Source organism: Papio anubis, chromosome 15, assembly GCF_008728515.1.
Source record: "Papio anubis isolate 15944 chromosome 15, Panubis1.0, whole genome shotgun sequence".
NCBI classification, from domain to species: Eukaryota; Metazoa; Chordata; class Mammalia; order Primates; family Cercopithecidae; genus Papio; species Papio anubis.
Window position 1 is genome coordinate 91011193 of NC_044990.1, and position 23263 is coordinate 91034455.

General features: G+C 43.2%; 1 protein-coding gene across 3 annotated transcripts in view; it reads right to left on the reverse strand.

Moving 5' to 3' along the window:
- Positions 1 to 3656: 3656 nt before the first annotated feature.
- The window catches only part of PCID2 (PCI domain containing 2), a 37744-nt gene continuing 18137 nt past the window's right edge, over positions 3657 to 23263 (reverse strand). Inside the window, exons 7-14 of one of the 3 annotated variants that reach the window (XM_009192272.3) lie at positions 16753 to 16856; positions 11642 to 11717; positions 10771 to 10912; positions 7543 to 7643; positions 6524 to 6597; positions 6283 to 6408; positions 5015 to 5138; positions 3657 to 4328 (exon numbers count right to left, since the gene is read on the reverse strand). In XM_009192272.3, the coding sequence (XP_009190536.1) occupies positions 4239 to 4328; positions 5015 to 5138; positions 6283 to 6408; positions 6524 to 6597; positions 7543 to 7643; positions 10771 to 10912; positions 11642 to 11717; positions 16753 to 16856 (837 nt within the window). In that variant the 3' untranslated portion in view covers positions 3657 to 4238. Of the gene's footprint in view, positions 4329 to 5010; positions 5139 to 6282; positions 6409 to 6523; positions 6598 to 7542; positions 7644 to 10770; positions 10913 to 11641; positions 11718 to 16752; positions 16857 to 23263 lie in introns of all 3 variants that reach the window. The other 2 variants (XM_009192271.3, NM_001168978.1) reach the window with 2 other exon arrangements.

Sequence of the window (23263 nt, forward strand, 5' to 3'; positions counted from 1 at the left end):
AGATCTGTGAAATCAGGGACAATCAGAGAAAGCTACAGGCCAAGACTGTCAGCAGACATGAGGGGCCTTCGAAATGAAAGAACTACTCTACTGGTGTTTAATGACACACTTAGAAACCGCACCATAAACAAATCTAACAAAACAATAAAACTCAAGAAAAGGGAAGCTAGCTATGATGACTCTGTTTTCCTTGTTTTTTGAGACAGGGTCTCTGTGTGTCACCCAAGGCTGGAGTGCAGGGCACGATCCTAGCTCATTGTGGGCTCGACTTCCTGGGCTCAACTGACGCTCCCACCGCAGCCTCGACTACAGGTGCCACCACCATGCCCAGCTCATTTCTGTATTTTCTGCAGAGATGGATTTTGCCATATTGCCCAGGCTGGTCTCGAACTCCAGGGCTCAAGCAATCTAACTGGCCTCAGCCTCCCAAAGTGCTGGGGTCATAAATGTGAGCCACCACGTCCAGCCTGTGATGATGTTTTAAAAGGACCAAACAAGTTTACACTTGGGCAGAGATTAAGTCCAACATCTGAATCCATGCAAACACACTGATATATGCCCACATGGACACCCATGAACTTGAATGCTGCCATGCTAGACGTAGGCCTTGATATGTTTTGGCTCTGTATCTCCACCCAAATTTCATCTCGAACTGTAATCCCCAGGTGTCGAGAAGCGACTGGATCATGGGGCGGCTCCCCCATGCTGTTCTGGTGATAGTGGGGCAGTCTAACGGGAGCTGATGGTTCTAAAAGTGGCAGTTTTCCCCAGGCTCGCCTCCCCTTCTGCCATGATTGTAAGTTTCCTGTGCCCGCCCCGCCGGTCGTGTGGAACTGTGAGTCCATTAAATCTCTTTCCTTTACAAATTACCCAGTCTCGGGCAGTTCTTTATAGCAGTGTGAGAACAAACTGACACAGGCCTGAACACCAAGAGGTAAATGTAAGGACACCTACACTGAGGTTGTTTCTTTCATTGCTAAGAATAACCATCCAATTACCTTAAAGTATCAGTCCTTGACTTCAGGTGTCACTATGGATGGTTCAATATGTTACCCAGAAATGTTGACAAACCTGAGCTTTCTACCGCTATTAAATCCAGAATGAAATTCAGGTATGCCGGTAGAAATTCCAATATTCAAATTACTGTAAGAAAATCACTTAAATCAAAAGTTGAAGGATGTTCAAGGTCCATGCTGAGCAGCAGGGAAGATCAGATTTCCTTACCCAACACTGAAAGAGAACAGGGCCGCACTGGACACATGGGTAGCTAGAAAACAGACGCAGCACCCAAAGCCTTCACCGACATGAGTTTGCTCCGTGTCTGCCCCACAGGACGTAGGAGGCACTTGTCACGACTGCCAGCGCTGAGGACCTTGCTGCTCATGGGGAGCAGCTCTGTAGGTCAAGAGGATCCTTGGCATGAAGTCCACAGGCACAGGCGCTTGCCCTCCTGCAGCTCGTGTGTGCGTGCGGCAGTCCACGGCTGGAATCCGGGTGTGACTTAAGAGAGAGCAGGGCATACAAGAGATCTGGCTTCCCTGGCTTTACTGGGATCTGCGCTCCCAGAATCCAGCTCCCTGCGTGTGGAAAGAAATAGGGGAGCCCACCCATAGCCCTGCTGAGCCCCAGGTGAGAGCCCAGGGCTGATACATGGGAATGAGTCACCTTCAGAGGGGCCCATTCAGGCTCCAGAAGAGCCCACAAACTTCCCCGCCCAGCCCTGAAGAAACTGTAGACCTGCAGATGTAGGAGCGAGCTAAGGAGTGCCGCTGAAGCCCTGGGGCAGTTCCTGCATCCAGGGGAACCTGAGGAAGGAGCCACACAAAGTGAGTCCTGTACTGTGAAGCCCAGAGAGAGAGAAAGAGGGATTCACACTTTGTAGCATAGCTTCTCCTTGCACAAGCAGCTTTCAAATGCAGTAACTTTGCAAAGATGAGCTAATATGGTTTGTGTGTTCTTCTTTAGTAAATTTGTTATAAACAGGGAAATGTGCACACTCTGAAAAATGGCAGTGCTGGGGACTAAACTGTGTCCTCCCAAATTTCTTACGTTGAAGTACTAACTCCCAATGTGACTGTATCTGGAGCTAAGGTCTTCAGGAGGTAACTAAGGCTAAATGCGGTCATAAGGGTGAGGTCCTAACCCAACAGAACTGTGGCCTTATAAGAGGAAGAGAGCCAGGTGTGGTAGCACATGCCTGTCATCCCAGCACTTTGGGAGGCCGAGGCGGGAGAATTGCTTTAGCCCAGGTGTTCCAGACCAGCCTGTGCAACATTAGCAAGACCCTGTCTCTACAAAAACGAAAAAAATTAGTTGGGTGTGGTGGCATGCACCTGTGGTCCCAGCTACTCGGGAGGCTGAGGAGGGAAGACCACTTGAGCCCCAGAGGTTGAGGCTGTAGTAAGCACTGACTGCACCACCGCACTCCAGCCTGGGCGACAGAGCGAGGCCCTGTCTCAAAAAAAAAAAAAAAAAAAAAAGAGAGAGAGTCATCTCTGTCTGTACCATCTCTAGCACAGCAAGAATAACACCATATTCTTGAGTGCTCAGCTCAGAAGACAGTCCTCCCCAGAAGCCAACCATGCTGGTAACCCCATCCCAGGCAGACCTGCAGCCTCTGGAACTGTGAGGAAATACATTCCTGTTGCTTAAGCTGCCCAGCCTGTGGTATTTTGTGATGGCAGCCCAATAGCCCAATGTGAGTGGCCCGACTTAGCAACTGTCAACCTCACCATGGTGCCAAAGGGACGCACTCAGGGGCAGCCATGCCTCAGCGTCCACACAGCCCTTCGGTTTCCACTCTCCGTGCAGCACTCGGTAAGCTACACGAGATATTTACACTTTTATTTTTATTTATTTTTTTGAGACAGAGTTTCACTCTTGTTGCCCAGGCTGGAGTGCAACAGCGTGATCTCAGCTCACTGCCACCTCTGCCTACCTCCGCCTCCCAGGTTCAAGCAATTCTCCTGCCTCAGCCTCCTGAGTAGCTGGAATTACAGGTATGCACCACCACACCCGCCTAATTTTGTATTTTTAGTAGAGACAGGGTTTCTCCGTGTTAGTCAGGCTGGTCTCCAACTCTTGACCTCAGGTGATCTGCCCGCCTTGGCCTCCCAAAGTGCTGGGATTACGGGCGTGAGCCACCACGCGTGGCATCTACACTTTATTATAAAATAAGGTCAGCTTCGTGTTTGATTTTGCCTAAGTGGAGGTTTCTGGGTATGTTAAGGCAGGCTAGAGTGAGCCATACTGTTTAGTAGCAGGTGTATTCAAATGCATTTTCAACTTAAGATTTTTTTTTTTTTTTTTTTTTTGGAGACGGAGTCTTGCTCTGTCGCCCAGGCTGGAGTGCAGTGGCCGGATCTCAGCTCACTGCAAGCTCCGCCTCCCGGGTTTACGCCATTCTTCTGCCTCAGCCTCCCGAGTAGCTGGGACTACAGGCGCCCGCCACCTTGCCCGGCTAGTTTTTTGTATTTTTTTTTAGTAGAGACGGGGTTTCACTGTGTTAGCCAAGATGGTCTCGATCTCCTGACCTCGTGATCCGCCCGTCTCGGCCTCCCAAAGTGCTGGGATTACAGGCTTGAGCCACCGCGCCCGGCCAACTTAAGATGTTTTTTTAAAAGTAACGTGTTTTTTTTCAACCAACAAAGCAAAGGTAAATAAAGTAAGTTTATTGGGATGTAACCCCATCATAAATTGAGGAGCATCCATACGGGCAAGCTATAAAATCTGGAAAATTTAAATCAAATTAAATTCTGCTTTTAAAAAGATGCCTTAAGTTAACCAAGCATTTTGATAACATATTCAAATTTAATATATAAAAATAGATGTATCCTGGAAGATATAATGAAGAACATGCCATGTGTATAAATTCAGAATACCCTTTTTATACAAAGAACTACAAAAAGTTACAAAGACAGCCTTCAGGAACCACACTTAGGAAAAGTGAGCCGGAGCTGCCTTCACGCAAAGCCTCCTTCAAAGAAGTTTCACAAAGACTCCAGAACCAGCCGAGTTTTGTGAAAAAGGAATTCCAGGTTTTCATCAGGCTGAAATTAGTTACAAACGGAGGAGACTGACTCGGGTGTGCTGACAATCTCAGCCTCGGCATCCCAGGGAGAAGCGCCTCCCAGAGTTCCGGCTTCAGGGGGCCTTGTCGCAGTACCAGACCAGTCTCATCGGCACAACCAGAACAGAAAGAGACAACTGCTCACCCGTCCTCAGGGCTTCGGACACACTCAGCACACCGTGGACAGCGGAGGAAATGGGTTCTGCTTGCTGACCACCAGCTTCTGATGCTGATGTGATATGTAGCCTTTGATGTGGCCCTGCAGGACAGAAAGGCAGGAGTTCGTTTACATTTCTGGATCTGAGTCATGTCCAAGATGCTGGGTGATCTGATAAATTTGGCATTAAGCATTCTTCCCCAAGAGCGGCACAGTTCAGTTCAGCGGGAGGACAATGAATAAAAATAAATACAATCGACCCTCCATATCCATGGTGGGTTTCACATCCGTGAATCCAACCAACTGTGGACTGAAAATATTTGGGAAAAAAAAACGCATCTGTACTGAACATGTACAGATGCTCTTCCCTGCCGTGATTCCCTAAACAATACAGTATAATAGCTATCTACAATGCACTATTTTAAGTAACCTAGAGATAATTTAAAGTATACAGGAGAATGTGCATAGCTCATATGCAAATACTACGTCCTATCAGTGACTGCAGCACATGTGGATTTTGGTATCCGAGGGGGTTCAGAGACTCAACAGATACTGAGGGATGTACCGCCGGTAAAGAATATGCAAACATACAGAGTATCCATCCCCTCATGCTCCTAAGGTCCTGGTGAATGGTATTTCCTGGGCTAAAATTAGTTCTACCAAAAAAAATACCTTCAATAAAAGCAAAAGATATTTTAACAATTTTAACACCACCACACTGAAGCTTCAAATTCTGGTCTGAATCCTGCTGTGAGTAGCTGCTTAAATTAAAACTAGGACTCACACACCATGTATATCAAGTTAGCCAGAATACACTGAACTTCGTCAATGTCCACGTCCTCCACCTGCATGAATTTCAAGGCAACCAGAAAAGCATCCAGAGACAGCTGGTGTGTTTTCAGTAACAAATACCTGGAAGGGGAAGGAGACGGGCACTGTGGTTACTGACAGGACGCAGCACTCTGCAGCCAAGAAAAGGCACCTTTTAATAAGCCAGTGTTCTAAAGGAGTACAAAAATTCCCACCTATTAAACTCTAAAATACACTCTCAAAGAGCTATTAAATCTAATTTGACTTTTCAATCTTAAAAAAGTCACTAGTGGCCGGGCGCGGTGGCTCAAGCCTGTAATCCCAGCACTTTGGGAGGCCGAGACGGGCGGATCACGAGGTCAGGAGATCGAGACCATCCTGGCTCACACGGTGAAACCCCGTCTCTACTAAAAAATACGAAAAACTAGCCGGGCGAGGTGGCAGGCGCCTGTAGTCCCGGCTACTCGGGAGGCTGAGGCAGGAGAATGGCGTAAAAACCCGGGAGGCGGAGCTTGCAGTGAGCTGAGATCCGGCCACTGCACTCCAGCCGGGGGGAAACAGCGAGACTCTGTCCCAAAAAAAAAAAAAAAAAAAAAAAAAAAGTCACTAGTACAAATACAGTTTTTAATTATTTTCTAAATATTTCATTAATCTAAGGTGCCTTTTTTTCACATTTTAATCTCCCTGAAATCAGGAAGCACCTGACAACGGGCTGTGTCTCACTGATTCAGCGAAATACGGCCCCTACTCTTTGTGATGTGCTACCCACAGCTCTGTACAAAGTTGGCCTTTGCCTGAAGTTTACTGAACTGAGATCCTGCTGGGACGAGGCCTCAGAAGACATGTGAGGAAAGGAATGACGATCTCTGCGTCTGCATTTGTGACAGGCGGAGTGGCTGGGAGGGCTGCTTAGTCAGGACTAAGGGAGGGGAGTGAGTAGCGAGTCCTATGTGGTCTGATGAAACGTGGTACCGCGGCTCTCAGGGCTGATGTTCTCAGGTCGTCTTCTCACACAGAATCTGCTTACCTCCCCCAGAAGTCGAGGCACAGCTTGTGCTACTCACGTGTCTCTGCGCAGGGCCCCAGCAGGCAGTGGGCAGAGGCTTCATTTTATCCCACACAGCGGAAGAAAGATGACGACCCTGCCCACACGGTAGCCTCCTTTCTTAGCCTGCAACGGCCCTGGACGTCTGACCGCTCTGCCGAGAGCCACACTGGGAGCCCAGTGCGCTGGGGAAACGCTTACACTTTCTTAAAGAGGTTCCTGTAGGTGATGATCTTCAGCTTCTCCAGGATGAGGAAGATCCCACAGCGAATGAAGAAGGCCTCGTGCTTCGCCAGCGCCTCGTGCAGCAGCAGCAGGTTGCCCTCACTGGTGAGGGGGGACGCGCGTCAGAAGGAGGGTGAGTTTCTCACACAGCGTGCACGTCAACTCTCACCAGGCTTGCATTTGTAAAACCCCAAACGGAAAGGATAGCATACTCTACCTCACAGCTCTGGTTACTTCCGCAAACTGCATCAGGTGATACTTTTTCAGGAGCTCAACAGTGGGCATGTGACCCTAAGACAGAGTCAATTTTCCAGAATGAAAACACTTTCATTTTTGACAAAATTGTCTTTGATAAACATTCATATCAAGGAATTAAGTTTTAAGAAAATTGCAACCTGAGTTTCTTAGATGTCCACAGATTAAACACATCACAGCACATTAGGAAAACAACACGGGTCTAGAAATCAGAACACCTGGTGCAGTACACGTGCGTCATGCCATGACACGTGACCTGAAATCAGAACACCTGGTGCAGTACACGTGCGTCATGCATGACACGTGACCTTCATCTTGACCTTCTCACATTTCTTTGCATTTCCACAACAGGAGAGTGATAACTGAAGAAACGCGAGTATAAGCATGTGATCTAGGAATGCGCAGGTAGCTTCCCGAAGAATCAGCTAAGAATTTGACACTGGCTGTCTCTTAAACAGGGTGAGAAGTGGGGAGGGCAGGGCCACAGCAGCACTTCTCCATCACAATCCATTCGGAATTACAGAAGCTTTAGCCAGCTGTGTGTGATGCTTTTCTCGGTCAATTAACTTGCCAGTTATTTCAAGTATCAAAAATACATTTTAGTAACTAAATGAAATACCCAGAGAGAGGTTGAAATGACATTTTTTCTTTCTCGGTGAATCCACTGCTTTTAACTTAGGTTTTAAGGGAGGAATACAAATGATAGGTACTTATTTTGTCACATGAATGTTAAACTGTAGAGCTAAATACTTTAAAGGGAAACAGGACACAGGGAAAGCTTTTCTAGAAGGACCTGGAGGCGTAAGGCATGAAGCTCTGGGTTTCGGCCACACACAGTGCATGTTCCTTCTTCGTTCTGGGGTGTGCCCATACATAGCTCAGGCTGTGATCAACCACTGTCTGCTAGGTTTTAAAAAGCCTATCAGCTGTCAACTTCGTGAAAACACCAGGATCTATAAACAGGGAGTAACAATCACTCACCAATAGCATTTTTACTGGAAGCAAATAGATCAGAATCATCCTTTTGTTCTTTTGACTAGAACGGTGACAATGCTCAAAGGCAAATGACAGGTACTCCTCGGCTGCAAAGAAGGCAGAGCCAGCACGCGTGAGACCAACGCACCTGCTTCAGGCCCCTTCCTGCTCCGTATTCTACCACCGTCTCCTGATTTAAAAGGCAAAAGCCCCCTCCCTTTATTATCTCAAAAAATATCAGCCCAGTTTCATTTCTGTGATCAATGACTTTCCTTAAGTAAAATCTATAACCCCAAATTCAACAGGAACTGCCTGGGAAGTCCTACTTAACAGAGAAAAACTGAAGAAACTAACTTTCACAGAGATTCTGATTTGCCTAAGGTCATCTGGCAAGCCATTATGATAACATTTTAAAAGTTTGACCCTGCTCAGATGATTTCTACATTCATGAAAAATATAAAGACATATTTAAAAATGTACCTCCACAATACATTTTAATCACTCATAATTCAACAGAATGAAAATAACTTAGTGAAACACCATCCTCCAGCTTAACATATAATTAGTGATCATATATCTTCTATTTTAAATGACCACATGCTTTAAAAAATTCTTATTAACGTATATTAATTCTGTCCTGACAGCAATCTTAAAAAAGGATTCCATTTCATATAAAACAGATTTGAATTTAATAGATTTCAAAATACAAAAGTAATTCTACTTGTCAAGCTTAATCCTACAAACTGCACATGACAGGCCTGCGGAGAGTTCAGCCGCACGAGGAACTCTCAGAACAGGCAGGAGCTGAGCCTCGTCCTGAGGCCGGAAAGCTGAAGGCAGAGGAAACGTCAGGGGTTTCTGGACAATGATTCCACATTCTCCCGAGGTGATGGGACGAGGCTTTGCTAAGGCTGGGTTTGGGTCAAGAATTAGGAAAGTAAGATGTTCCTGTTTATGTAAGTTCTTCCTGAACAGTGATACTAAGTCCCAAATACAAGAGAACAGAGATGCTCAAGAGCTGCAGAGGCCCTCCCTTATGCAGAATGGGTCACCAGAAGCAACAGGCCCTAGGGTCTGGGTTGAGGCCTAGGGAACCCACACTGAGACCACACACTGCCTCTGCTCCTAAACTGTGTGGCCACATTGGCACAAAAAACATCCAGTCTTGCACAGTGAGCGTGAATGCTGTGGGGCCAGTGTCGCTTCCAAACTACAAAGCAAGGACCCACGAGGAGCCCTGTGGGGCTGAGACCAAGGAACAAGGATTCACTCAGAGTCTGCAGTATCCCACCCGCTGCCAGTTTGACTTTTGCAACCTAGCCTCTAAAAAGTGTACCTTTGCGACTGCCCGAGGTAATCTCAAATTCTCCTGGATGTACAAAAATGCATTTTTCTTTCTTTTTTTTTTTTTTGAGATGGAGTCTCGCTCTGTCACCCAGGCTGGAGTGCAGTGGTGCGATCTCGGCTCGATGCAAGCTCCGCCTCCCGGGTTCACGCCATTCTCCTGCCTCAGCCTCCTGAGTAGCTGGGACTACAGGCGCCCGCTACCGCGCCCAGCTAATTTTTTGTATTTTTAGTAGAGATGGGGTTTCACCATGGTCTCGATCTCCTGACCTTGTGATCCACCCGCCTCGGCCTCCCAAAGTGCTAGGATTCAGGTGTGGGCCACTGTACCCAGCTAAAAAAATGCATTTTCTAATAGTTAATGCAAGCTGAGATTTTTCTGCTGTCTTTGAGGGAACCTTAGTCATTTTGCATCAAATAATATATTTCGGTTGGAGTTAAAAATATCTAGTGGGGTATAAATCTCTGAAAGTAATAAATTAATGAAAGTATACAACAACTGAGATACTCCAAATATTCTCTTACACAAATAATATAAAATCACAGGGAAGAAAATCACCACAATCTCTGCAGACATTTTATCCACTTAAATACAATCAGGGCTCTGGGAATTCCTGGCAGTAAAATGGAAAACAACATCTCTGAGAGCTACAAGGCAGAAGATCTATGGCCGGCGCTGGCTTTTTGAGGACACAGAATCGCTCAGTAATCTCGGAACATCACACTCTCAATGGCTTTCTATTTCTTTTACAGTCAAACAAAAGGGTTGGATGATACAGACTTAAATAAACTTTTTAGTTCTAAAGATGTCAGAAACTATGAATATGTCACATCAATATTAATAATCATTTCTGGCTATGTTAGGTATTCAAAAATACCACCTAATGAATCCTCAGAAGAAAAAAACATCAGTATCTTAATAAAATCCAATAGAATAGAATTTAAAAGCTTCTCTACCTTTATGCTTCATATTAAGAGAAAAAAAAAAAGAGAGGAACAGATAAGAAAAGCCCTTCTTTAAAAGCCCTAGATCTACTAAAAACTGTGAAGAAATCAACAGTCAGACTATAAAAGCCTATACAGTAAAAACTGTGAAAGGAAATGGTCAGTCTATACAAGCCCATAGAATAAAAAGCCAGAGCATCCTTATGAAAGGGCTACTATTTATCTTGCATTGCCTAAAGTTATGTTGCTTCATGTACTTGGGGCTGTGTGCTCAGCAAACAGCTGAAGAAGAGTTTAAAGTCTGGTCTGAGTACAACAGAAGACATCACAAAGAATGATGCCATGACAGCCAATAAAAAATTACAAAAAGAAGAAAGGACTAGTTTCTTGTTCTTGAGAAAGTTACCAATGTAAACTAATACAATAATGTCAGGTGTGGCAGCAACACACTGCGCGAGGCTGTTTAAACGTGAGCTCTGACGCCAGGTCCAACAGCATATCCCCTGCTTCTAAGTCATTCCATGTGGGATTTGTAGGTCGTTAAGTCAGTCACTGAACTAAATGTTGTCCTAATCTCCATTTCCTATGTCAACATAACCAGCATCTATTACAGGGTCAAAAGGCAAATAGAGAAAACAATGATTTACATTCTATTCCGAGAACAGTCATGTTTAGTGAACTCAGAAAGGACGTCTGTGATGCCTGTGAGACTCCAGCACGCACCTCAGAGACCCAGTGTGGATTAAGAACCTTCAATATAATTTCCCTTTATTTAATCAGCTTTGGCGTCAAATATGTATATATAAGCTGATCTGTATTTACACAAATATTCTACCCTTAAAAATAAAATACAGTAATTGTGTTCTCTGAAACTATATTATTCAAAGTTGTCCAGAATGCAACGTCTTATTTAAAATACTGGGAAAAAAGAGATTAGCAACATACCTTGCTTAAAGTCACTGTCAAACATGGCCTTGCGTCCAACGTAGTATTTGTATGTTACTCTCTGTGCAGTGCTGTAATCGTCTTTCAGGTTTGAGCTGTCAATTGCTCTAATTAGGGGTTTACATAAATGGAGTTTGTTGATCTATAATGAATAACAATCCATTTAAAATATTTAAAAACAACAAAAACAGGGTAAAACAAATTACTATGCATGTCTCCTCAAAATGCAAATTACAAAACCTATTATATCACAAAAATTATTTATATAATAATAAAAACCAAAACAGAAAGCAGCCATTGTAGACGACATTCACCCTGGGAGGCTCTGGGAAGCCGTTCCAGGTGGCACAGCCCTGCAGAAGCCTGTGCTTATGCAACACCGGCAGGAAGGTGGGGTGCTCTACAGGAGTGGAAAGCCCTGGACAGAAGGCCCAAGGCCCAGCTGCTGACACATGATGGGCTGCTCTTCACCTGACTGACTTTATGTGGCAATGGTTTCTGTATCCATCTATCCATCTATATGCCTGCTTTTCCATAGTTAATTATGACCACAGAAGACAAAAGGCTCTGGAGTGAAACCGCCTGCACTGAAAGTCCAAGCTCACCATGCCGGGCCAGCTGCTTCACACGCAGGTGCCTTTGTCTCCCCAGGGCCGGGAGCGCTAACCTCAGAGGGCCAGTTGTCAACAGGAGACATTCAGAACAGTGCCTTGCCCCTAGCAGGCATTCAACAAAGGTTCGCTATTAAGACTAGGAATACGGTTTTGACCATTTCGCAAGCAACGCCAGGGAGGCTAGCTAACCATATACGGTATGTGGGAGGACAAGGAGAATGGAAAGTTGGAAAGACAGAATTCAAACAGAAGCGCACCTTGAAGTAGATTTTAAACAACTGGTTCACCAGAAACAGCATGCCCCACTTCTTAGAGTCCTCTATTCCAGCACGGCTATGGGGAAATAATTTTTTTTAAGTTACATAGCAAATAAAATTTTTATTTCACAAAATAAACTGCCTAAACAAATTAATATCTTGAGATAAAGTACCAAAGCTCAAGTCATATTCATATCAAGTCATATTCATCAAACAAAATAACATTATGAAAAAAGATGTCTTACCTGATGGGTAAAAATGAAAGAAAAAGCAAACCAGGAAAATCCCAATTAACTACTTGAGTAACATCCTCCCTCCGCTTCACCAACTAAAAACTGCCTCGTTTGCAGCAACAATGTGTAAAAGTTAACTGTTATAAACCATTTTTGAAAAATGGAAAAATAGGGCATGGTGGTGCGTGCCTGTAATCCTGGCTACTCAGGAGGCTGAGGCCGAAGAATCACTTGAACCTGGGCCAGTGCATTTCAGCCTGGGTGACAGAGCATGACTCCGTCTCAAAAAACAAAAACAAAAACCAAAAAAAGAAAAATAGAAAAATACCTTCTCATCAGGACAACAAAACGAACCAGTAAAACACACCGAGGATGAGTCCCACCAAGGAAGACACAAAGAGTACACACTGTGGGCGTCCATTTACAGGAAGTCACCAGAAAGGCAGGAAGTGACCCACGGGGAACAAATCCAGACAGCAGAAAGGGCCTGCCCCAAATGAGGGACGAGGGAAGTTTCCAGGTTGACAATCATGTCCTACACCTCAACAGCAAGCAGACAGATAATACTGTAGGTAGTTCACTGTCCTATACCTCAATAGCAAGCAGACAGATACTACTGTAGGTAGTTCGCTGCATGTAAATTTACCTCAAAAGACTGAAGAAACAGAAACTGAAGCACCTAGGTGAGGTGTGCCTCTGTCTGCAATTAACTTAGAAATAGTCACGTGTTATACAACATTTTGGTCAACTACAGATGACCATTGAGATGGCGGTCCTACAGATTCTCATACTGTATTTTTACTGCATCTTTTTGGTGTTTAGATATGTTTAGAAACAAATAATTCCCATTGTGTTCCGGTTGCCTACAGCATTCAGTGCGGCCACACAAGGGCTGCTCTTGCTCCTGGCAGCCTGGGAGCCACAGGCTACTCCACACAGCAGTGGTGTGTACTAGGCCACGCCATCTAGGTTTATGGAAGTACACAACAAAATGATAAAATCACTCAGAGTCAAGGCACAAAAATACAAAAGTGCCCAGTACAGAAAACAAGCAGGTGGTTTACAAGCCAGAGAACATAAAATTACTCTTAAAGACTAAAATGTGTCCGTATAGAAACACTTAAAATAATGTAAACATACAACTTTAAACTGTTAAAGCCTGTTTTATAACTGCCTGTGAGCTGCTCTAAGCAGCTCTGTGACTTTTGTCACTCCCCAGGTGTATGACCTCAAACAAGAGTCTCTCAAGGTCTCGTTTTCCTCATCTGAAAACGGAGACAAATAATAATACTGTTCTATGACTTCAAAGAGTTACGGGAAAACCAAACAAAACACACAAGTACTATGTAAGTCACATAAAATACTGCATGTATGGTAATATCGTAGCTGGTCTGGCACCAGGAACAATGACCTCTATTGGAGAGTATGTGACGAAAACAAACCCCAAGGGGAAAGATGTCACTGGGGATTTGCCTCTGTCTTCGGAGTGTCCCCTCGGGGTGGAAATGCTGGGTCACACGTAGCTCTACATTCAACTTTGAGGAACTGCCTTCCCGTTTCTGCACAGCAGCTGCACTGGTTTTGTTCTCCTGGCAATGTGTATGAGGCTCCAGTCTCTGCATCCTGGCTGGCGCTGCCCACCTTTCTGATTACAGTGCTACCACTGGGTGTGGACTGGCAGCTCTCGGAGGTTCTGATTTGCATTTTGAGTGACTGATGCATTAGTCATTGGTGGCTAATGATGCTGAGCATCTTTTCACGCACTTACTGGCCACTTGTGTATTTTGTTTGGCAGATTTTTCAAATTCTTTAACCATTTTAAAATTAGATTGTCTTTTTACTGTTGAGTTGTAATAGTTCTTTATATATTCTGGATATTAGGCCCTTACCAGATGTATTATTTGATAGTTTATTATTGTTTTTCACTTTTTTGAGAATGTTCTTTGAAGTCTAAAGTTTTTAATTTTGATGAAGTCCAATTTATTTTTTCCTTTGGTTGCTTATGCTTTTGTTGTCGTATCTGAGAAGCCACTGCCTAATCAAAGGTCATGAAGATCACTGCTGTGCAGGAATATACCATCAAGCAAAATTTCAAGTATTCATTTAAGAAACACTGATTGAGCTCCTGAAGTGCAAGGAGCGCGAGTGATGGAGAAAGCCCAGGCCCTCATGCACTTGGCAATCAAATACACATCACCTACACAGTCATCAATCATTCGGTAAACACAGTGAAAGAAATGTACAGTCTGCTATGAATGTTTATAAAAAGGAAATCTGATCCACTGTGAAGTCCAGCAGCGAGAGGCTTTAGAGAGGGTGGAAACCTTTAAACGAGTGTAGACAGCCAGGAGTCGAGGAGAACCTTCCAGCAAAGGAAACGGCACTCATGGGAGGCCTCAGTGGGAAAGTGCCATGGCAGAGGAAGGACTTTTCTACAGTCCAGCCTTGGTAGGAAGGTTCCAAAGCGAGGCTGGGTAGGGAGGCCATGTTATCCCCACAGCACTATACATCTTGTAGGCTTGGCTGAACAGTTGCACAACTCAAACTCTGGTTATCTTCAGCAATAGGACGCCTGAGGTCAGAGGCTCCCCTCTTGGTTAAACCAGCTAAGATCAGCAGGATGCTAAGTGGAAGTCTTTGCAGAGCCTCCAACTTCATTACAATCTCATTTTCATGCTCAGTGACACTCCCACCAGTGCCACAACGGCTGACAATCACCACAACAATGATGAGAAGAAGCCATAAAAGGACAAAAAGATGGCAGTGCTTCAGCTCCCAGAAGTTCACCGCCCATTTCAAGAAAAGCGATTAATATTCTTCCCCTTGCTTTCAATGTCCAACTCCTTCATTCAAGAAACCCTCTATTTCAATCCCCTCACCCCTCAGGAGTAGAGAAGTTGATCTGTGAGCCACACTCCTGCTTCTTCATTCCTTGGCCTTTACATACAGCTTGCTCTGCTCAACACTTACTTTTGGTTTCATGGATTGGATCTACGACACCCAACAGGAAAAGTTCCCATCTTTTGAGGCTACCAAGTTTATTGGCAACAGACACAGTGAGTGAAAAGAGAGGCTGGGCTACTGCTACTGTTTGGATATGGATTTTTGGCCACATCACACCTCATGTTAAAACACGATCCCCATTGTTGGAGGCGGAGCCGAATGGGAGGTTTTTGGGTCCTGGCGGCAAACGCCTCATGAATGGCTTGGTGCTGTCCTTGCCATAATGAATGAGTTCTCGCTCTGAGCTCCTGTGAGCGTTCCCAGAGAGCTGGTTGTAGAAGAGCCTGGCGCCTACCCTTCTATCTCCTGACTCCTCTCTTGCCATGTGGTGGGCTCCTCTTCATCTTCCAGCATGAGTGGAAGCAGTCTGAGGCCTTACCAGAAGCAGATACGAGCACCATGCTTCTTGTGCAACCTGCAGAACTGTGAGCCAAGTAAATCTCTTTTCTTACATTCCCCAGTTGTTTTGTTGACCAAAACAACTACTCTCTGGGAACAATAGTTTTTGTTTATTTACATATGGATACCTTTGATAACCTTTCTTTGTTTTAAAATTTCCTAAATCTCACAAATAAATGTAATTATATACTGGGTGAAGAGATGAGAGTTTTAGAAGAAAAAATGGAAACTCTAGAGTAGAATCAGATGGAAAGTTGAGAATTTAAAAATAAATAATGGCAGAAAAGATCAGTCAACTTGTAAGCAGGTCAATACAAATTACCTAAAATGGAGGAGAGAGGAAAAAAAAGATTGAGGCCAGGTGCAGTGGCTCATGCCTATAATCCCAGCACTTTGGGAGGCCGAGGAGGGTGGATCACTTGAGGTCAGAAATTCAAGACCAGCCTGGCCAACACGGTGAAACCCCATCTCTACTAAAAACACAAAAATTAGCTGGACGAGGTGGCATGCGCCTGTAATCCCAGCTATTCAGGAGGCTAAGGCAAGAGAATGGTGTGAACCCAGGAGGCGGAGGTTGCAGTGAGCTGAGATGGCGCCACTGCACTCCAACCTGGGCGACAGAGCAAGACTCTGTCTCAAAAAAAAAAAAGGTTAAAAAATAAACAAAGAGACTAACAGTGGCCTGTGTGGGATAATATCAAGCATTTAACACATATGCAGTTGAAATCACAGAAAGAGAAGAGAAAAAATGGGGCCAAAAGTAGTTGAAGAATGTAAAATATTAAATTTTTAAAAACATCAACTTACAAATACAGGAAGCCCAATGAACCCTGAACAGGAGAAATTAAAGAAAAAAAAAGCCAACTATGCACATCAGAGCCAAATGACTGATGCCAAATGATAAAGAAAAAATCACAGCCAGAGCAAAAACACCCATTCTATACAGGGAACGACGGCAAGGACTCATCAGAAGCAAAGGAAACCAGATGGAATGACATTTTTAAAGTGCCGAAAGGAAAAAAACTGTCAACCCACAAGACTCCATGTAGCAAAAGGAGCCTTAAAAAAATGATGGTAATCTTCTTCACTGGTAAAAAGAGAAAATTTCTTAAAAAAATAAAGACAGTTTCAGAAAAATGAAAGCTTAGAGAATTCACTGCCCTCAGACCCTCAACAAATGCAAACGCGGAAGAAAGTGCTTCAGGAAAGGGAAATGGCACAGACGGAAACTGGTTCCTGCAGAGAGGAGCTTCAGGCATGGTCAAATGTGGGCAAATGAAAAGACTTTTTTTTCCCTCAGCTCTTATTTCTTTTACAAAACAATCAACTTTTTAAAGCAAACATAATGATGGTTGTGGGATTATAATATGTGTAGAAGTAAAATATACGTCAACAATAAACACAGGCCAGAAAGGGTGAACACTGCGACAAAAACCACGACCGACAGCGTCCGACGGTCCTCAAGTCCTTACTCACGTGTCGCTGGCACAGACCCGGAAACAGCTCATCAGTAACTCTGCTGCTTTTTCCAACATGTCCCCAACTTTGCTTTTTCCTTTCTTTACCAACTGCTGATCTGCCTAATAAAATATAAAAACATTTATTTTATTTCATTTTTCCGAGACAAGATCTTGCTGTGTCGCCCAAGCTGGAGTGCAATGGCCCAGTCACACCTCACGGCAGCCTCAACCTCCTGGGCTCCACTGATCTTCCTACCTCAGCCTCCTGAGGAGCCGGAACCATGGAACCAGGCACCACCATGCCTGGCTAGGTTTGGGCTTTTTTTTTTTTTTTTTTTTTTTTTTTGTAGAGACAGGGTCTCACTTAGTTGCTCTGGCTGGTCCTGAACTTCTGACTCCAAGTAATCCTCTCATCTTGGCCTCCCAAAGTGTTGGGATTACAAGCGTGAGCCACTGTGCCCAGCCAAAACATTCATTTCTTAAAGCAAAAAATAGGTACAATTAAGAGCCAAAGTCCCGAAAGATTCTGGAGAAATCAGCTAGCATGTGCTACAATATTTTTAAAAATTGAGAAGTCTGTATTATTCCAATTCTTCCACAAACCTCAACTTTCTTCAATTATTTCAAGTTAAGTCAGTCACCAACTTTTCAAACCTGCACTGCATGTTACTAAGTGATTGAGCTCTCTTCCTTCAGTCCCTGAAGCTGGCTGGTCAAAATGCTCAAAATAAAAACGTTCAACAAATACCAAAGTCATCGCTGAGTCTGACTTTTCCCTCGCATTTGCGAGGATGGCCTTGGTTAAAGAAGAAAGAACCTGTTTCTCCCACTTGTGTTCTCCACAAACACAAGGCCTACAACAGGCTTGCAAATCACCCACAGCTCAAACTATATTCACGACAACACTAAGCCATCATAGTCTTTTTTTACTATATTAATTTTGCACATATATAATTTTTACTATATATATTTTGCACTGATGGTGCAAAAACAGCAATAGGTAAAATGCTGGAGTGCTCCCACCAGCAGCAAACTACACAAGTGATCATCATATTCTTAAACACCAGACACTTTGCAATCAATCAATCAATCAATCAATCAACAAACTAGTAAAAATAGTTTCCTTTTAACAACGCCCTTGATGAGCCAAGCACAGCGGCTCACACCTGTAATCCCAGCACTTTTGGGAGGCTGAGGTGGGAGAATCACTTGAGCCCAGGAGTTTGAAACCAGCCCGGGCAACATGGCAAGACTCTGCCTTTATTAAAAAAATTTTTAAATTTGCCTGGTATCGTGGCATACACCTGTAGTCCCAGCTATTCGGGAGGCTGAGGTGGAAGGCTTCATTCAGCCCCAGGAACTCAAGGCTGCAGTGAGCTATGATTGCGCCAGTGCACTTCAGCTGGGTGACAGAGCAAGATCATCTCTAAATAAATAAATAAAATGTCCTTGATAATGCAGTAAACACGAATTTTCTTAAATCTTGGTCCTTGAGCACACGTTTTTTATATGCTTTGTGAAGAAATGAGCAGCATACAGCAATTCTGTTGCACACGGGTATCTCATGGCTGTTTACAGGAAACCTCTGGGCAGCTGTCTGAGCTGTGAGCTGGACTAACTGCTTCTTGTGGAACAGAAAACTGATAGACAGACACAGCTAGCTACCCAGGCTTGGGCATCTGGCTGACCATACTCTCCAAAACGAATGAAACAAATCTGTCACTTCCAGGCAAACAACCGATGGTACTGGTTGCCAACAACAACATTTGTGCTTTCAAGAAAAATCAGAATTCTGGAAAACTTTTCTCAACCACCGTGAGCTTTGCAGCTTTTCCCTACTCCAAGGCTTTTCTGATGAGGCCCCTGTAGATGTTAAGAAAGGTAGGGGTTTGGGGGTTGGGTTTCTAACAGTGGTGCTAACACTTGGGAGTTGCTGCATGGTTCAGTAAGCCAATACTCTCCAAATGGTCTGCTATGGTCTGAATGTTTGTGTGCCCTCCAAAACTCATGCTGAAATCCTAACCCTCAAAGTGACGGTGTCTGGAACAGAGGCCTCTGAGAGGTGATGAGGTCATGAAGATGAAGCTGTCATGAATGGGATTTGAAGAGAGATCCCTTGCCCCATCTACCACGTGCAGATACAGCAAGAAGGTGCTATGAGGCAGGAAGCAGCCCTCTTCATCAGACACTCAATCTGCTGGTGACTTGATCTTGGACCTCCCTGCCTCCAGAACTGTGAGACATAAATGTTTGTTGGTTACAAGCCACCCAGTTTATAGTATTTTCTTACAGCAGCCCAAATGGACTAAGACACGACTGACGCAAGGTATTATGAAATCCATTCAAAGTGCTTTAGGCAGACCAGTGGATTTTAGTGTAAAGGTAGAAAAAGTTTATTGGGACTCTTCAGAAGCCACATGGTAACTAACCTTTTTAAAAAAACTGCCTCTTGGAGTTTTCATATGTAGAGTCAAAGAATTATCTCAATGGTCTGGAAAGCCTATGAGAATATTCCTCTCTTTTCCATCTACATCTTTGTGATGTAGCCTTTCAGCATCAGGCAGAGAAATACTTGACTCAAAACAGTGTACTGCAACAGAGTGAGTGCAGAAGCAGGCAAGAGGACCAGACGGCTTCTGCTGAACTAGGCATTGAAGAGGTCAAGAGTGATGTGACACCACTTTTCTTAGTATTTTGTTTTGGAAATACAGTTATTTTTTATTTAAAAAGTCAGTTATGTTACATGTAAACGGTTTATTGTTGCTTTAAAATGAATAAATATTTTTAAATCTTTTCTAATTAAAATTTCTAATACAGTAAATATAAATAGATATAACAAAAATAAAAGTTCTCTGAGGTCTTCAGTGTACTTTTCAGTTCTAAAATTTCCATTTGGTTCTTTTTTTAATTTATTTTTTATTATACTTTAAGTTCTAGGGTACATGTGCACAACATGCAGGTTTGTTACATATGTATACATGTGCCATGTTAGTGTGCTGCACCCATTAACTTGTCATTTACATTAGGTATATCTCCTAATGCTATCCCTCCCCACTCCCCCCACCCCACGACAGGCCCCGGTGTGTGATGTTCCCTTTCCTGTGTCCAGCTGTTCTCATTGTTCAATTCTCACCTATGAGTGAGAATATGTGGTGTTTGGTTTTCTGTTCTTGCGATAGTTTGCTGAGAAAGATGGTTTCCAGCTTCATCCATGTCCCTACAAAGGACATGAACTCATCCTTTTTTATGGCTGCATAGTATTCCATCGTGTATATGTGCCACATTTTCTTAATCCAGTCTGTCATTGATGGACATTTGGGTTGGTTCCAAGTCTTTGCTATTGTGAATAGTGCCGCAATAAACATACATGTGCATGTGTCTTTATAGCAGCATGATTTATAATCCTTTGGGTATATATCCAGTAATGGGATGGCTGGGTCAAATGGTATTTCTAGTTCTAGATCCTTGAGGAATCGCCACACTGTCTTCCACAATGGTTGAACTTATTTACAGTCCCACGAACAGTGTAAAAGTGTTCCTATTTCTCCACATCCTCTCCAGCACCTGTTGTTTCCCGACTTTTTAATGATCACCATCCTAACTGGTGTGAGATGGTATCTCATTGTGGTTTTGATTTGCATTTCTCTGATGGCCAGTGATGATGAGCATTTTTTCACATGTTTGTTGGCTGCATAAATGTCTTCTTTTGAGAAGTGTCTGTTCATATCCTTTGCCCACTTTTTGATGGGGTTTTTTTTTCTTGTAAATTTGTCTGAGTTCTTTGTAGACAAAGAACTGGATACTAGCCCTTTGTCAGATGAGTAGATTGCAAAAATTTTCTCCCATTCTGTAGGTTGCCTGTTCACTCTGATGGTAGTTTCTTTTGCTGTGCAGAAGCTCTTTAGTTTAATTAGATCCCATTTGTCAATTGTGGCTTTTGTTGCCATTGCTTTTGGTGTTTTAGACACGAAGTCCTTGCCCATGCCTATGTCCTGAATGGTATTGCTTTAGGTTTTCTTCTGGAGGTTTTTATGGTTTTAGGTCTAACATTTAAGTCTCTAATCCATCTTGAATTAATTTTTGTATAAGGTGTAAGGAAGGGATCGAGTTTCAGCTTTCTACATATGGCTAGCCACTTTTCCCAGCACCATTTATTAAACAGGCAATCCTTTCCCCATTTCTTGTTTTTGTCAGATTTGTCAAAGATCAGATGGTTGTAGATGTGTGGTATTATTTCTGAGGGCTTTGTTCTGTTCCATTGGTCTATATCTCTGTTTTGGTACCAGTACCATGCTGTTTTGGTTACTGTAGCATTGTAGTATAGTTTGAAGTCAGGGGGCATGATGCCTCCAGCTTTGTTCTTTTGGCTTAGGATTGTCTTGGCAATGTGGGCTCTTTTTTGGTTCCACATGAACTTTAAACTAGTTTTTTCCAATTCTATGAAGAAAGTCATTGGTAGCTTAATGGGGATGGCATTGAATCTATAAATTACCTTGGGCAGTATGGCCATTTTCACGATATTGATTCTTCCTATCCATGAGCATGGCATGTTCTTCCATTTGTTTGTGTCCTCTTTTATTTCCTTGAGCAGTGGTTTGTAGTTCTCCTTGAAGAGGTCCTTCACATCACTTTTAAGTTGGATTCCTAGGTATTTTATTCTATTTGAAGCAATTGTGAATGTGAGTTCACTCACGATTTGGCTCTCTGTCTGTTATTGGTGTATAAGAATGCTTGTGATTTTTGCACATTGATTTTGTATCCTGAGACTTTGCTGAAGTTGCTTATCAGCTTAAGGAGATTTTGGGCTGAGATGATGGGGTTTTCTAAATATACAATTTGTGTCATCTGCAGACAGGGACAATTTGACTTCCTCTTTTCCTAATTGAATACCCTTTATTTCTCTCTCCTGCCTGAATGCCCTGGTCAGCACTTCCAACACTATGTTGAATAGGAGTGGTGAGAAAGGGCATCCCTGTCTTGTGCCAGTTTTCAAAGGGAATGCTTCCAGTTTTTTCCCATTCAGTATTATATTGGCTGTGGGTTTGTCATAAATAGCTCTTATTATTTTGAGATATGTTCCATCAATACCAAATTTATTGAGAGTTTTTAGCATGAAGGGCTGTTGAATTTTGTCAAAGGCCTTTTCTGCTATCTATTGAGATAATCATGTGGTTTTTGTCTTTGGTTCTGTTTATATGCTGGATTACGCTTATTGATTTGCATATGTTGAACCAGCCTTGCATCCCAGGGATGAAGCCCACTTGATCATGATGGATAAGCTTTTTGATGTGCTGCTGGAATCGGTTTGCCAGTATTTTATTGAGGATTTTTGCATCGATGTTCATCAGGGATATTGGTCTAAAATTCTCTTTTTTTGTTGTGTCTCTGCCAGGCTTTGGTATCAGGAAGATGTTGGCCTCATAAAATGAGTTAGTGAGGATTCCCTCTTTTTCTATTGATTGGAATAGTTTCAGAAGGAATGGTATCAGCTCCTCCTCGTACCTCTGGTAGAATTCGGCTGTGAATCCATCTGGTCCTGGACTTTTTTTGGTTGGCAGGCTATTAATTATTGCCTCAATTTCACAGCCTGTTATTGGTCTATTCAGGGATTCAACTTCTTCCTGGTTTAGTCTTGGGAGAGTATATGTGTCCAGGAATTTATCCATTTCTTCTAGGTTTTCTAGTTTATTTGCATAGAGGTGTTTATACTATTCTCTGATGGTAGTTTGTATTTCTGTGGGATCAGTGGTGTATCCCCTTTATCATTTTTTATTGTGTCTATTTGATTCTTCTCTCTTTTCTTCTTTATTAGTCTTGCTAGCGGTCTATCAATTTTGTTGATCTTTTCAAAAAACCAGTTCCTGGATTCATTGATTTTTTTGAAGGGTTTTTTGTGTCTCTATCTCCTTCAGTTCTGATCTGATCTTAGTTATTTCTTGCCTTCTGCTAGCTTTTGAATGTGTTTGCTGTTGCTTCTCTAGTTCTTTTAATTGTGATGTTAGGGTGTCAATTTTAGATCTCTCCTGCTTTCTCTTGTGGGCATTTAGTGCTATAAATTTCCCTCTACACACTGCTTTCAATGTGTCCCAGAGATTCTGGTATGTTGTATCTTTGTTCTCATTGGTTTCAAAGAGCATCTTTATTTCTGCCTTCATTTCGATATGTACCCAGTAGTCATTCAGGAGCAGGTTGTTCAGTTTCTGTGTAGTTGAGCGGTTTTGAGTGAGTTTCTTAATCCTGAGTTCTAGTTTGATTGCACTGTGGTCTCAGAGATACTTTGTTATAATTTCTGTTCTTTTACATTTGCTGAGGAGTGCTTTACTTCCAACTATGTGGTCAGTTGTGGAATAAGTGCGATGTGGTGCTGAGAAGAATGTATATTCTGTTGATTTGGGGTGGAGAGTTCTGTAGATGTCTATTAGGTCTGCTTGGTGCAGAGCTGAGTTCAATTCCTGGATATCCTTGTTAACTTTCTGTCTCGTTGATCTGTCTGATGTTGACAGTGAGGTGTTAAAGTCTCCCATTAT